Genomic DNA, 12,845 nt, shown 5'->3' on the forward strand with positions numbered 1-12,845 from the left:
TATTTTCCTAATAACATTTACACAATTCTGATAAAAACATTGCGTCCGTGTCCCTAATTTGCTTTAGTCAGGGTATCATATGACATAACGCCATTTATTTTTCCAAACATACTTAGTGTTTAAATTACAGATATGTGAAATCATGCGCCATTATCAATGTTTTTTAATAAAAAAACTTCTCAAGGGAATTCCAGAAACGACTTGTGGTTTGTTTAAAAAGGTTAAGGAATATCGCCGTCATGTGTTTCTGATTTAGCCTTAATTTAACCCGGCATATGAAATGTGATGTGTGATGGGATTTCTAATCGTTTTGGATGATAATCCTAGGGGAATGTATTGGTGGACTTTTTGCCAAAGCAAGGGGATTGAAAGATTTGAGAAACAAAGGGCTAATGTGTGGTAGAAAGATGAAGCTCTGGTAACCAGAGATAGAAGGTGCAATCCCCTGGCAGACAGTAGGTAGCCATTTCATGGTTGGATGAAAGCATTTTGAAAGAGGGAGTGTGCTGGGCAAGGGTGGAGGGCAAAGTGTGGAGCACATACTAGCAGTGGAAATGTATTGTTGAAGCATTGTCAGCTAAAGACAAACTCTGGGTCTGCTCTGGGCTGTTCTCAGGCAAACTCAGCTAAGACCTCAGGCTCAACACCCTGCTGTACTTTGAAATAGGATCTTTATTGTCCATAAAGTTTAAACCAAGTATGAAGAATCAGTCCTCCCTAACAAAAACACTCGCCCCAGAGAGAGAGCGAGAGAGTTAGAGAGACTACAAGTGGAGTAGTCATGCTTGACATTATGCCTCAGTTAAATATAGACAAGGAGTGATAATGCCATTTTTTTTATATAACTTTCTTATTTCATTAGGAGTGCAAGTCACATATTCATGTAAATAGCGGGGAATGTAATTGCAGGAATTCCAAAAATGTAAGGATAAACTTATCTAGGCATATTTATTGGATTAGGTCAAATGTAATGTATTGCACTCAAAGCTGGGACATGAACTTTCTGGATGTGGTAAATAAATACACTTCAAACTTGATACAACATTGCACCAAAACAAACACACACATCAGCCCACTTTGAATGTCGTCCTACATCTGATCATGAGTATACTGCAGGTCATGCACATTTTTTTAATAAAAAAAAAACAAACATAATATTTGATTGAATATCTGCTTTGTCACATGACCCGGGGATGCTTTGCTACTGTTTGATGCACTTCAACCTACCATACATTGAGGCTGAGCCAGATATCACTTCTCTTTTATCTAATGATAAATGGAACTATCACTACCGTGAAAACACCTGCGGTTCAGACAAAACTATTCCATATCTCACCTTTTGACGTTGGAGGTAAAAACAAAAGGTGAGAATGAACGAGACCTGGTCACGAGACAGACAAATGGCTTCTGTCCTTTACACTCTGCTGTTCAGGGCTATCAAGAGAGAGAAGTGAGCCATGTGAATGAGACTAGTGCTGTTACCTGTTGGCTTGTGACTGTATTGTGATTGATTGATTCACTGTGTTGGAATGCAGAGGTGAATCTTTGATGGGCTACAAGAGAGCAGAGATCTTGAATTTTCAATCGGGATGCCATATTGGCCACTCGAAAGGGGAGATATAAACGTGGCAATGATACCTATGTAAGACATGTAATGACACATGGGCACGTGTCATTTTGTCTTGGCAATATTGTAAATCATTTATTAATGACTAATATGACAAAAAAAATAGAATGTGAACTCAGCAAAGAAAAAGCACTGAGAGCAGGTGTTTCGATAAGAGTCCGGACTATAATGGAAACATCACAAAATAGATTTGAGCACAGATGGAGCTATTAGCCTAGATTAATGTAGGCTACATGGCCTAAATAAAAAATATAGATGAATGGATGAGCACAAACACATTTGATAACAGTCTGTCAAGAAATAGTTTAGCATGTTGTTGCATTTCCACAGCTGTTGTAGTTGCAATGAAAGTTGTGTTTACTGGTCTATTGGCCTACTTTATTATAGAAAAACAGGTGAGGGCATACATAGTTTCGCCAAAAGTGTGCATGTTTACGTTATCAACAGATATGGGCAAATATGGCAGAGGTATGCCTATTTGCAACACCTGAGATGAATTCCTCCATTCCCGTGAGCTCTTATTTCTTTACTGTAAACACGCAAGGGAAATGTTTCTCTCTTTCTCCCATTTCACAAAATACCCTTGTGCACACAGGCTCGTCCAAGTAATTATCCAGTTTTTCTGAGCGACAGTAAGGATTTCACTTGCCCCGAAGCAACGTCATACCGGGTTGGAGATGAGCGCATTTCTTATCCAAGGAAAATACGTTCCCACTTGAATACGGGTGTGGGGGGAAGGGGGGTGCACGAGCGCGTAGACACCTGGGTAAACTTGTGCGCTTTGACTACTACCCGTGAATCGAAAATGAACAACCATTTCGATGCCGAGCAACCAACTAATCCAACCAATGTTACCAAGGCCAATACAATTGATTACTTTTGCGTAATAACGTCAACATTAATTGTCCACGCGGAATCTGCTGGGTCATTGGGTTTACTTTTCTGCCCAAGGTCTGGCTGCATCCCACCACCCCCGGGCTGTAGTATCCTTGCTGCCAGATTAAAATCGCTGTGCTATTGGAATTTGTGTGTTTTAGTTAAGACGTGCTTGTCACTTCTTCCTCTGGCATTTGAGCTTTGAATCTGTCTGCCAGAGAAAGGACTATGAAGAGGTTAACACATTTCACCACGGAAGTTTCTTCCCTCTTGACCGAGTAATCGAACGTTAGTGATGCACCCAAAGAGGAGTTCAATGGATTTTATGCGCGTTTCGTGGAGGTTCTAAATCCTGCAGATCACCAATTTTGCAGGACGTCCCAAGAAAACAACAACACATTAATTGACGGCTCTAATTTTTGAACGTAACTTTTTTTTTTTGGTAGGATACTCTCATCATGACGATTCTATTATCTCGGACTCAACTTGCCCTGTTTTTCATTCTCCTATGTCCGGTCAATATCATTGGGTTATGGTGGTAAGTCATGCTACATACAATTAACATGTGCTTCCAGTGTAGTTGCAAATGGAAATGAGCTTTCTCAGAATAAAGCGTTTATGTCATCTGATGTTTTGTAGGCTAGGTTATGCACGCGTGTCCATGTCTTTGATGTTTTGTCCATGTTCTGCATATTGCACTAAAATTCAATTCTGGATCCGACTCTATTGATACAACCACTATTCAAATAGCCTCGTATTGACAAGTGTAATAACGTGGTAACACGTTTGATGACCTTGACCGCATTGTGAAGCTTTGTCTGCAATTACTTGCCAATTAAAGATTCTGCTTAACCTCTCACCGTATTGCAACCTTACTCAAATAAATTGTAACGATTGACAAAACAATCCCTGTCAGTCTCCCAACATTTGTTAGTTTACCACACAATATTTTTTCGATACAGCATTTTTATTGTTGATAACAAACGAATCTATAAAATGTGGTTAAGTAAATAAAAAATAAAAACGAATTAAAAACGAAAGACCCTAATGTTATGCCTTGGCTCGACAGAAAGATGCAGCTGCAACTTTTGGAGGTCTGCCTTTGTAGTAAAAACAAAAAAAGAGAAGATATTAGTGCTGTCAGAGTTGGAATTTTAGGTGGACCTTGAGGCAGTGCCTATATGTCATCATAAAACAATTCTTTGTTCAGCACTCTGAGATGTATGAGACTTGAAAAGACAGAGCCAGATGTGTTATTAAAGTATAATACATTCATTTGAGACATGGCACATCTGAAGGGGGATGTTTAGATAAATCAAACCATTTCACGTTTGCATCTCATCCAATCTCGATAATGGCCAGCTATTAGTACTGCTGAACTGTGAACATCTCTCCTCTAAGACAAAATTGGAGCACTCAGGTGAGCACACCTGGAGGTCCTGCAGTTTGACAGGACAAAGATGCTTTCTGTTGAGAGCTGGGCATGCCATCACACCCCTGTCTCTCTACCCCTTGTCTTTTGAAGCAAATGATTGTCAGCGTGACCAGACAGACAGGATGTAATTTGTGGGGAAGATGAAACGTCCAGAGATAAACCCATTCTTTCAGAGCTTCCTTGATTAGGCTCTAATCATTTGGACAAAGAGCAGTGAGACCAGCGAGTGTGGAATGCCTTTGCAGGTTTCAGGACAAGTAACCTCCTGATCCTCCTGGGTAAGTGTGGGTCATAAGTCTGGCAGGCAGCCAGGAGTGTGGCCCACAGGTATGCATATAGCGTGTGCCATTCCCATTCACCCGGCTTGGAATGGGTCCCGGACCAGTCTACAGCTCTGCATCACCTGCAGAGAAGCACTTCATTATACTAGATATTTATTGTTCTCACTCCCATTTCAAAGCAATACATATTTCTGGAAAATTGCATGATTTCCAATCCAGGCCAGAGAGATGGGATCAGATAAAGATTCAATGACGAGGCTTGGCCAGGGATACTATGTACACTGTTTAACCGCAGAGTATGTGGCCTCTGCCGATTTCCAGACGTTGGGATTTTTCAGTGCACACGTAGGCCTCATGCTATCCTCACTTATTGCAAGACAAACATGTGACAGACAGCAGCGGTGCATCGGTGTCATGCAGGACCCCGGGCTCCAGTCACTTGATTTAGTGTCGAGTTCTAGCGATGATTGGGCCATGGCTCTGAGCCACGGACCACAGAGCTGAACCCAAGCCACTCTCCAGCTAGCGATCCAGCCTTGTCGTGACTGACTTCATATCCAGCATACTTAGAGGATTAAGGAGGATGAAATTCACTCGTTTGCAAAGTGAAAAAAGGGACACGTATCTACGGCCGTGCAATTCATAATGTAACTTGAGGTACACATGCAGCTAGAAGAACGGCTTATCTCCAACGGATCACGTCGGCCTACATTGAGACTGATTATTTGGATACTTGTCCCCTTATCAGTGTTTCCCGCTCTATTTTGGTCTCTGGTCATCTCTATGCTATTTAATGTGAGACGCTGCTTAGAGGGCTCTTGATTGCATCGATGGCGATACATCCTCATTTGTGTTATGATTGGACTCTGTTTCAACGTTATCATGTCCAGGGGCTTTACCGTGACTGATAAATCAAAGGAATACAGACACATTGCATGGACAGGGAAGAATGATTGCTTGATTTTGTAGTTCCTTTTATGTGTGCTTATAAAGAGCCCTATCCTTTATATTCAACACTAATAGCATTATGTTCCTCTTAGGGTCCTGTTCAGGGTAGTGCTGGTTTGGATTAACACTGGAACACAGTATGGTGGTCAAGACAGACAAATGTCTTCATCTACATATTTCTCGACCATACTCAGACTTGGTCAATGCCAGCGTTCCGGGCCGGCCCCACACTTGCTATTAGGTGGCCCGACAAAATTTTTGTATTGATTAATATTATTTTACAAAAAATGTTGAACTCAGTCTGAGTCTCAACTTACTGTTGAGAGTTAGAATAGTAGACTACACAAGGTGCAATTTGGAAATTTGGTTATGCAGCAGTTTTTCCCTTGTTATGTCAGTCACTGACAATCACTCAATTAGCCTATGTCAGCAAAATTTTTGTAGATTGGTAAATTAGTTTAACCAGCTATTAAAACTTGACCAATGGCAAAATGAGCAGAATTGCATGAAGTTTGTTATAAAATAGCAACATTTTCTCCGCCCCATGGAAAAATGGGGGGGGGCACACAACAACATTTTGCCTAGGGCCCCCGAAAAGCTAGGCACGGCCCTGCCATTGTTCAAGCTGCATCAGCTGCTCATGTGATATTCAAGCGTTTCTTTTGAATTGTGCTAGGAGGGTTTGCCTTTGCCTTGAACAATGACACAGGACTTAGAGAAGAAACTCTGTCCAACATGGGCTGCTATTTTTTACGAGTCTACACCTACTGCAGTAAATCCTGGTCCCTTATTTTTGTGAGCAGCTCGTCGAGCCAATTTCAAAGCTGTGATCCTCGCACACAGATTCACACAGATTTGAAGGCCGTGACACATCAGATAATTAGGGGTTGTAAAGACCTGGGGTGTCTTGCTAAGTACTGCATCTGCAGATCTTAATTACACAGGGGTGTGGATTCATTGGAGTCAGATCTGTGTAGGAATACTAGAGCGTGCTTGAGATGTAATTCCCCTGTAATTCGTTTCTGTGGAGACGTTGTCAATACATTGAAGGATGTCTGGATCCCAGAAGTTGTTGACGCTGGACTGTCGGAGTCAAGTTCTCACACTTCCGCGAAGATAACTCACATTGTGGGCATTAAGTTGCTTTTCACTCCCCACTTTTAGGCTTTTAGGAATTTCTATTTGCTTAATCTGTGCAGCCATTATGCTATTTTTCAGTCTTTCAAGGACAAGTGTACAGCATGTTGGCAGTTCAGTTTGTAGTTTTCCATTACGCTATAACTAAAAAAGGTACATCGAACTGTACAAATAATTGGTATTTTGATTGAATCACAGATATACAGTGACATTTCAGACATTGATATATAAATGGTTTCTATTTCAATAAAGTAATTGACTTACCGGAGATGGGATGCATTACATTTTAAGAGCAAATATCCTGTGTCTCATGCTTCTTATCAGACCGCCATGCTAGGGATTGGAAAGAGCGCTTGTTTGACTTCTTAAAACAAACTCATGAGGCAGATGAATGTTATTACTTAGAAAGATTAGCTGTGACAGGGGTGAGTGAAAAGCAATGAGGTATTCTCACTCACTCCTTACTCCCACATAATGATAAAAATGGACTCGAGGTTTACGGATCACATCAGCTGAACTGGAGTCAGATGCAGAGTTATTGAATAGAGGGAACAGGGGGATAGGGCTGTTCTCACATTATGTCATAGCAACTGTCATGGGAAGTACTGGCGAGAGTTCACAGTGTTGGACCTGAGGCCCGTACTCCCATTAGGAATTGAAATAAACAATTTACCTAAGTGTAAACATACATCTGTCAACGCGATGTAAGAAACACAGCAATTAAGATGCAACTTTCTCTCTCTTTCCTATGTTCCCTGACGATCAGCACAGCTTTACTATTTCTCTCCACACCTGAAATGTCTTTTTTTGCACAACTATGTGGTGTCAAGTAACCAAACTGCCTGATAGAAGAACACATTCATTTAAATGTAGTGCTACTTCTAGGTAAGATACTTTCTGAAATGTAACAAGACCTCATAATAATGTTATGCCACTGTAGCATGACACAGGAGTTGTAGTCACAGTCTATGTGTTGTGTGCTTCCCTGTAGGGCAGTGGGGAGCCCTCTGGTTATGGATCCCAACAGTATCTGCAGGAAGACCAAGCGATTAGCGGGCAAGCAGGCCGAGCTTTGCCAGACCCAGCCAGAGATCGTCCACGAGGTCGCCAAGGGTGCCAAGCTGGGTGTGCGGGAGTGCCAGTACCAGTTTCGCTTTCGCCGCTGGAACTGCACCAGTCAGAACAAGTACTTTGGCAAAATACTCCAACAAGGTGAGTGAGGACTTGTCGTAATGGAAATAAATAGGAACCTTTAATAATTACCCCCAAAGTTTTTCTAATACCTCAACACACATGCTGCCTGACATGGAGACTGATCATCTAAGTGCCTTTCTCATGGTTCAAAAGTGTATCACTTAGGATGTGACCCCTTGACCCTTTGAGAGCACAGCCAATGGCCTCACTTCAATTTCAGGTCTGATCCCAAGTACAGTGGAGAACAAGGCCATCTGTTGTATGTTAACAAGGCAGATTTACACTTGACTGCTCCTCTTTTGCATTCAATTGCACACTCCAAATTGATCTCCTAAATTGCTTCTCATAACCATTGATCTCTAACATCAACTGTGCTCTTTTGAAGTCAGAAATAAAACTGTTGGGTCCTGCTACTATGCAATTATTGTCCTGCTTTTTGTACGGTGTCTCGCCCTTTTTCACCTTTCAGTTTGTGGTTCATAGAGACCATTCTGTGTGTACCAACAAGGAAGTGTTTTTGTCAACAAGCCACCGTTTAGATCCAATACAGTGTATCCTTTATTGGTTTTTATCTTCTTAACTATTTAGCTCATACATGGCCTTTAGAGGATGTCGTTCATCTTCAAAACAAATTAGAGTACTAACGTACCGCCGGCACTGACAAAATTCCTGTTCTTCATCGTCAGTCATCTGATAACCAGAAATGCCTATTCTAACTTTCACTTAAAGATTTTCTGTCTCAAAGAACCTCTACTTAGTTCTTAAGACTACATTCTGAGTTAAACATATCTCATGCCGTAGTCAAGCCATATAAGCAATTCCAGACGAAGCCTGTAATCTCCTGTGGCAAAGCTAAGTATTCTGCGGGTGTTTTAACATCATTTTGGTCGCACAATGAGGAAGATCTGGGTATTAAGATGATACCTCCTAAAGTGCTAGATTACATATGTCATCTTCCTGTAAACTCTGGTTTGTAACTTTCCTGTTTTGTTGCTGAAGGCCAGCAGAGGGCAGAGTGCCTGTGGTGTGGTATGTGACCACTTATTGGACTGATCAGTTCATAGACAGTCTGATCTGAGTAGCATCTTTGTGGCTTTAGTTGAGTGTAAATTGAGTGACGAGATGTTGCTGTCAGGATTAGGCTACAACATTAGCAACTCCTTTCACTGAGAACTAGAGAACTCTGTGAAACTGCTAGGTAAAAATGGTAATTAATCGTAAATTCCTCCATGTCTTTAGGTAAGGCTTAAGTGCTCCTCTGTTTTGAAGCATTCAGCACAATTATCAAGATGTACCACTAATGACCATTTGTCAGTGCAGGGAGATCTGCAAAGACAGGTTCACTTTCTCACATGCGCGCGGTGGGCTGGGGCTGCTGCACGAAGTAGCTTACATTTTTCTCCCTTTGCAAAAATAACTTGAAGCTATATTTTCTAGATTTAAATGTATAATCCAAAGCTGTTGTTGTGTTGGCTTCTCAATGCCAGAGGTTAACTGTGATCCCTGCTGGCTGCTTCGACATGTTGTCTCATGGTTATAATTGAGTAGTTAGACGTGCTCAGAGACAATATGTGGTTGTGATTAGATATAATAATCATAATATAGTCTGAATGTAATTTCCATTGCCACCTCAGGAATGCAACTCAATATTAATTTGTCAGAATGTTCCTGCTTCTGTCTGCTTCTCTGTCAATCATCATTTGGGAGCTTTGCATCGCCTGGCTTGGCGGAGATGTTTTCTCCAGACTCCTGGAGAGAAAACAACCACCACACATTCTAGGTCCTTCAGTAGTCCTTCCTTATGAATGTGACACAATTAGTCTGAGTCCAAAATGGCATCATATTCCCTATATAGGACAATACCTTTGGGGAAAAGGTGTAATTTGGGATGCATACTTATTATTATTATTAGTACTCATTGCCTTGATGACAGCTTTGCACATGCTTGGCATTCTCTCAACCAGCTTCACCTGGAATGCTTTTCCAACAGTCTTGAAGAAGTTCCCACATATACTGAGCCCTTGTTGGCTGCTTTTCCTTAACTCTGCGATCCACCTCATCCCAAACCATCTCAATTAGGTTGAGGTCGGGTGATTGTGGAGGTCAGGTCACCTGATGCAGCACTCCATCACTGTCCTTCTTGGTCAAATAGCCCTTACACAGCCTGGAGGTTTGTTGGGTCATTGTCCATTTGGCCACTTTGAAGAATCTCAAATATAAAATATATTTTGATTTGTTTAACACTTTTTTGTTACTACATGATTCCACATGTTTTTTCATAGTTTTGATGTATTCTACCATTTAGAAGAAAAAATAAATTAAATAAGGGAAAAACCCTTGAATGAGTAAGTGTCCAAACTTTTGAGTACGTTTGGAAAGTCTTCAGACCCCTTGACTTTTCCCCATTTTGTTACGTTATGGCCTTATTCTAAAATGGATTAAATAGTTTTCTTTCTTCATCAATCTACTCAGAATACCCCATAATGACAAAGAAAAAACAGTTTTTTTGAAAATGTTGCAAATATATTAACAATAAAAAACACAGTCACATTTGCATAAGTATTCAGACCATTTACTCAGTACTTTGTCAAAATGACTTTGGCAGTGATTATGACGCTACAAGCTTGGCACACCTATATTCGGTAGTTTCTCCCATTTTTCTCTGCAGACCCTCTCAATCTCTGTGAGGTTGGATGGGGAGTGTCGCTGCACAGCTATTTTTAGGTCTCTCCAGAGATGTTTGATCGGTTTCAAGTCCAGGCTCTGGCTGGGTCACTCAAGGGCATTCAGAGACTTGTCCCGAAGCCACTCCTGCATTGTCTTTGCTGTGTGTTTTGGGTCGTTGTCCTGTTGGGAAGTGAACCTTCACCCCAGTCTGAGGTCCTGAGCGCTCAGGAGCAGATTTTCGTCTTTCAACTTGAACCTGACTAGTCTCCCAGTCCCTGCCTCTGAAAAGCATCCCCACAGCATGATGCTGCCACCACCATGCTTCACCATAGGGATGGTGCCAGGTTTCCTCCAGAGTTCAATCTTGGTGTCATCAGACCAGAGAATCTTGTTTCTCATGGTCTGAAAATCCTTTAGGTACCTTTTGGCAAACTCCAAGTGGGGTGTCATGTACCTTATACTGAGTAAGGCCTGGCCTTTATGGCCTCTACCATAAAGGTCTGATTTGTGGAGTGCTGCAGAGATGATTGTTCTTCTGGAAGGTTCTCCCATCTCCATAGAGGAACTCTGGAGCTCTGTCAGAGTGACCATCGGGTTCTTGGTCACCTCCCTGACCAAGGCCCCTTCTCCCTGATTGCTCCGTTTGGCAGGGCGGCCAGCTCTAGGAAGAGTATTGGTGGTTCCAAACATCTTCCATTTAAGAGTGATGGAGGCCACTGTGTTCTTGGGGACCTTAAATTCTGCAGACATTTTTTGGTATCCTTCCTCAGATCTGTGCCTCGACACAATCCTGTCTCTGAGCTTTATGGACAATTCCTTCGACCTCATGGCTTGGTTTTTGCTCTGACGTGCACTGCCAACTGTGGGACCTTATATAGACAGGTGTGTGCCTTTCCAAATCATGTCCAATCAATTGAATTTACCACAGGTGGACTCCAATCAAGTTGTGGAAACATCTCAAGGATATTCAATGGAAAGAATGCATCTGAGCTCAATTTCGAGGGTTTGAATACTATTGCAAACAAGGTATATATAGTTTTAGTTGTTGTTGCTAAAATAAAAAACTTTTTCCGCTTTATCATTATGGGGTGTTGTGTGTCGATTGATATGGACATGTTTTTATTTTATCCATTTTAGAATAAGGCTGTAACGTAACAAAATGTGGGAAAAGGGAAGGGATCTGAATACTTTCCGAATGCACTTTACCTTGACTTGGAAGAGTTCCAGTGTTGGATAGTCATAGCCAGCTAGCTAACATAGCATTCATCTATGTTTGAACTGGGTGTTTGAGTAGGTTAAACTAGCTAGCTGCATTTGCTAGCTAATTAAGTGAAAGTGACAAAAATGACCAAATCTCCCTCTCTCTCTCTTGCTCCTCCATTTTTGAATCAATGAATTTGTTCAAAACTGTTCAACTATTGTCTTTCTCTCTCTTTGAGTCAACTACTCACCACATTTGATGCAGTGCAGTGCTAGCTGGCTGTAGCTTATGCTTTCAGTACTAGATTAATTCTTTGATCCTTCGATTGGGTGGACAACATGTCAGTTCATGCTGCAAGAGCTCTGATATGTTGGAGGTTGGAGTTGATATAACTACTGTGTAGGTCTATGGAAGGGGGTGAGAACCATGAGCCGCCTAGGTTTTGTATTGAAGTCATTGTGCCCAGAGATGGACGGAAGCAATTTGTCCTCCAGCTACACCATGTTGCTACCCTACAGAGTGCTGTTGAGGCTACTGTAGACCTTCATTGCAAAACATTATGTGTTTTAATAAATTATTTGGTGACATTAATAGATTTTGTATAGTTTTATCAAAAAAGGATATGTATTATATTTTTATGAAATTTGCTGATGGTCCTCCCCTTCCTCTGAGGAGCCTCCACTGATATACAGTACCAGTCAAAAGTTTGGCCACACCTACTCATTAATAAAGAAGGTTTTTCTTTATTTGTGCTATTTTCTACATTGTAGAATAATAGTGAAGACATCAAAACTATGAAAGAACACACATGGAATCATGTAGTAACCAAAAAAGTGTTAAACATCAAAATATATTTGAGATTTTTCAAAGTAGCCACCCTTTGCCATGATGACAGCTTTGCACACTCTTGACATTCTATCAACCAGCTTCATGAGGTAGTCACCTGGAATGCATTTCAATTAACAGGTGTGCCTTGTTAAAAGTTAATTTGTGGAATTTCTTCCCTTAATACGTTTGAGCCAATCAGTTGTGTTGTGACAAGGTAGGGGTGGTATAAAAAAGATAGCCCTATTTGGTAAAATAACAAGTCCATATTATGGCAAGAACATCTCAAATAAGCAAAGAGAAACAACAGGCCATCATTACTTTAAGACATGAAGGTCTGTCAATGCAGAACATTTCAAGAACTTTGAAAGTTTCTTCAAGTGCAGTCGCAAAAACCATCAAGCGCTATGATGAAACTGGCTCTCATGAGGACCACCACAGGAAAGGAAGACCCAGAGTTACCTCTGCTGCAGAGGATAAATTCAATCGGGTTAACTGCACCTCAGATTGCAGCTTCAAATAAATGCTTCACAGAGTTCAATTAACAGACACATCTCAAGATCAACTGTTCAGAGAATCAGGCCTTCATGTTTGAATTGCTGCAAAGAAGCCACTACTAAAGGACACCAATAATAAGAAGAGTCTTGCTTGGGC

The 12,845-nt window shown here is 41.2% G+C and overlaps 1 protein-coding gene across 2 annotated transcripts in view; it reads left to right on the plus strand.

Annotated features, from left to right (window-relative positions):
* Positions 1-2,356: 2,356 nt before the first annotated feature.
* Positions 2,357-12,845, plus strand: part of LOC112225157 (protein Wnt-6) — a 28,514-nt gene continuing 18,025 nt past the window's right edge. The window contains exons 1-3 of one of the 2 annotated variants that reach the window (XM_042306945.1): positions 2,357-3,041; positions 7,071-7,189; positions 7,296-7,516. In XM_042306945.1, coding sequence (XP_042162879.1) covers positions 7,122-7,189; positions 7,296-7,516 — 289 coding nt within the window. In that variant the 5' untranslated portion in view covers positions 2,357-3,041; positions 7,071-7,121. The remainder of the gene's footprint in view (positions 3,042-7,070; positions 7,190-7,295; positions 7,517-12,845) is intronic. The other variant, XM_024388837.2, reaches the window with a different exon arrangement.

This window comes from Oncorhynchus tshawytscha, linkage group LG26, assembly GCF_018296145.1.
Source record: "Oncorhynchus tshawytscha isolate Ot180627B linkage group LG26, Otsh_v2.0, whole genome shotgun sequence".
In the NCBI taxonomy this organism is placed as follows: Eukaryota; Metazoa; Chordata; class Actinopteri; order Salmoniformes; family Salmonidae; genus Oncorhynchus; species Oncorhynchus tshawytscha.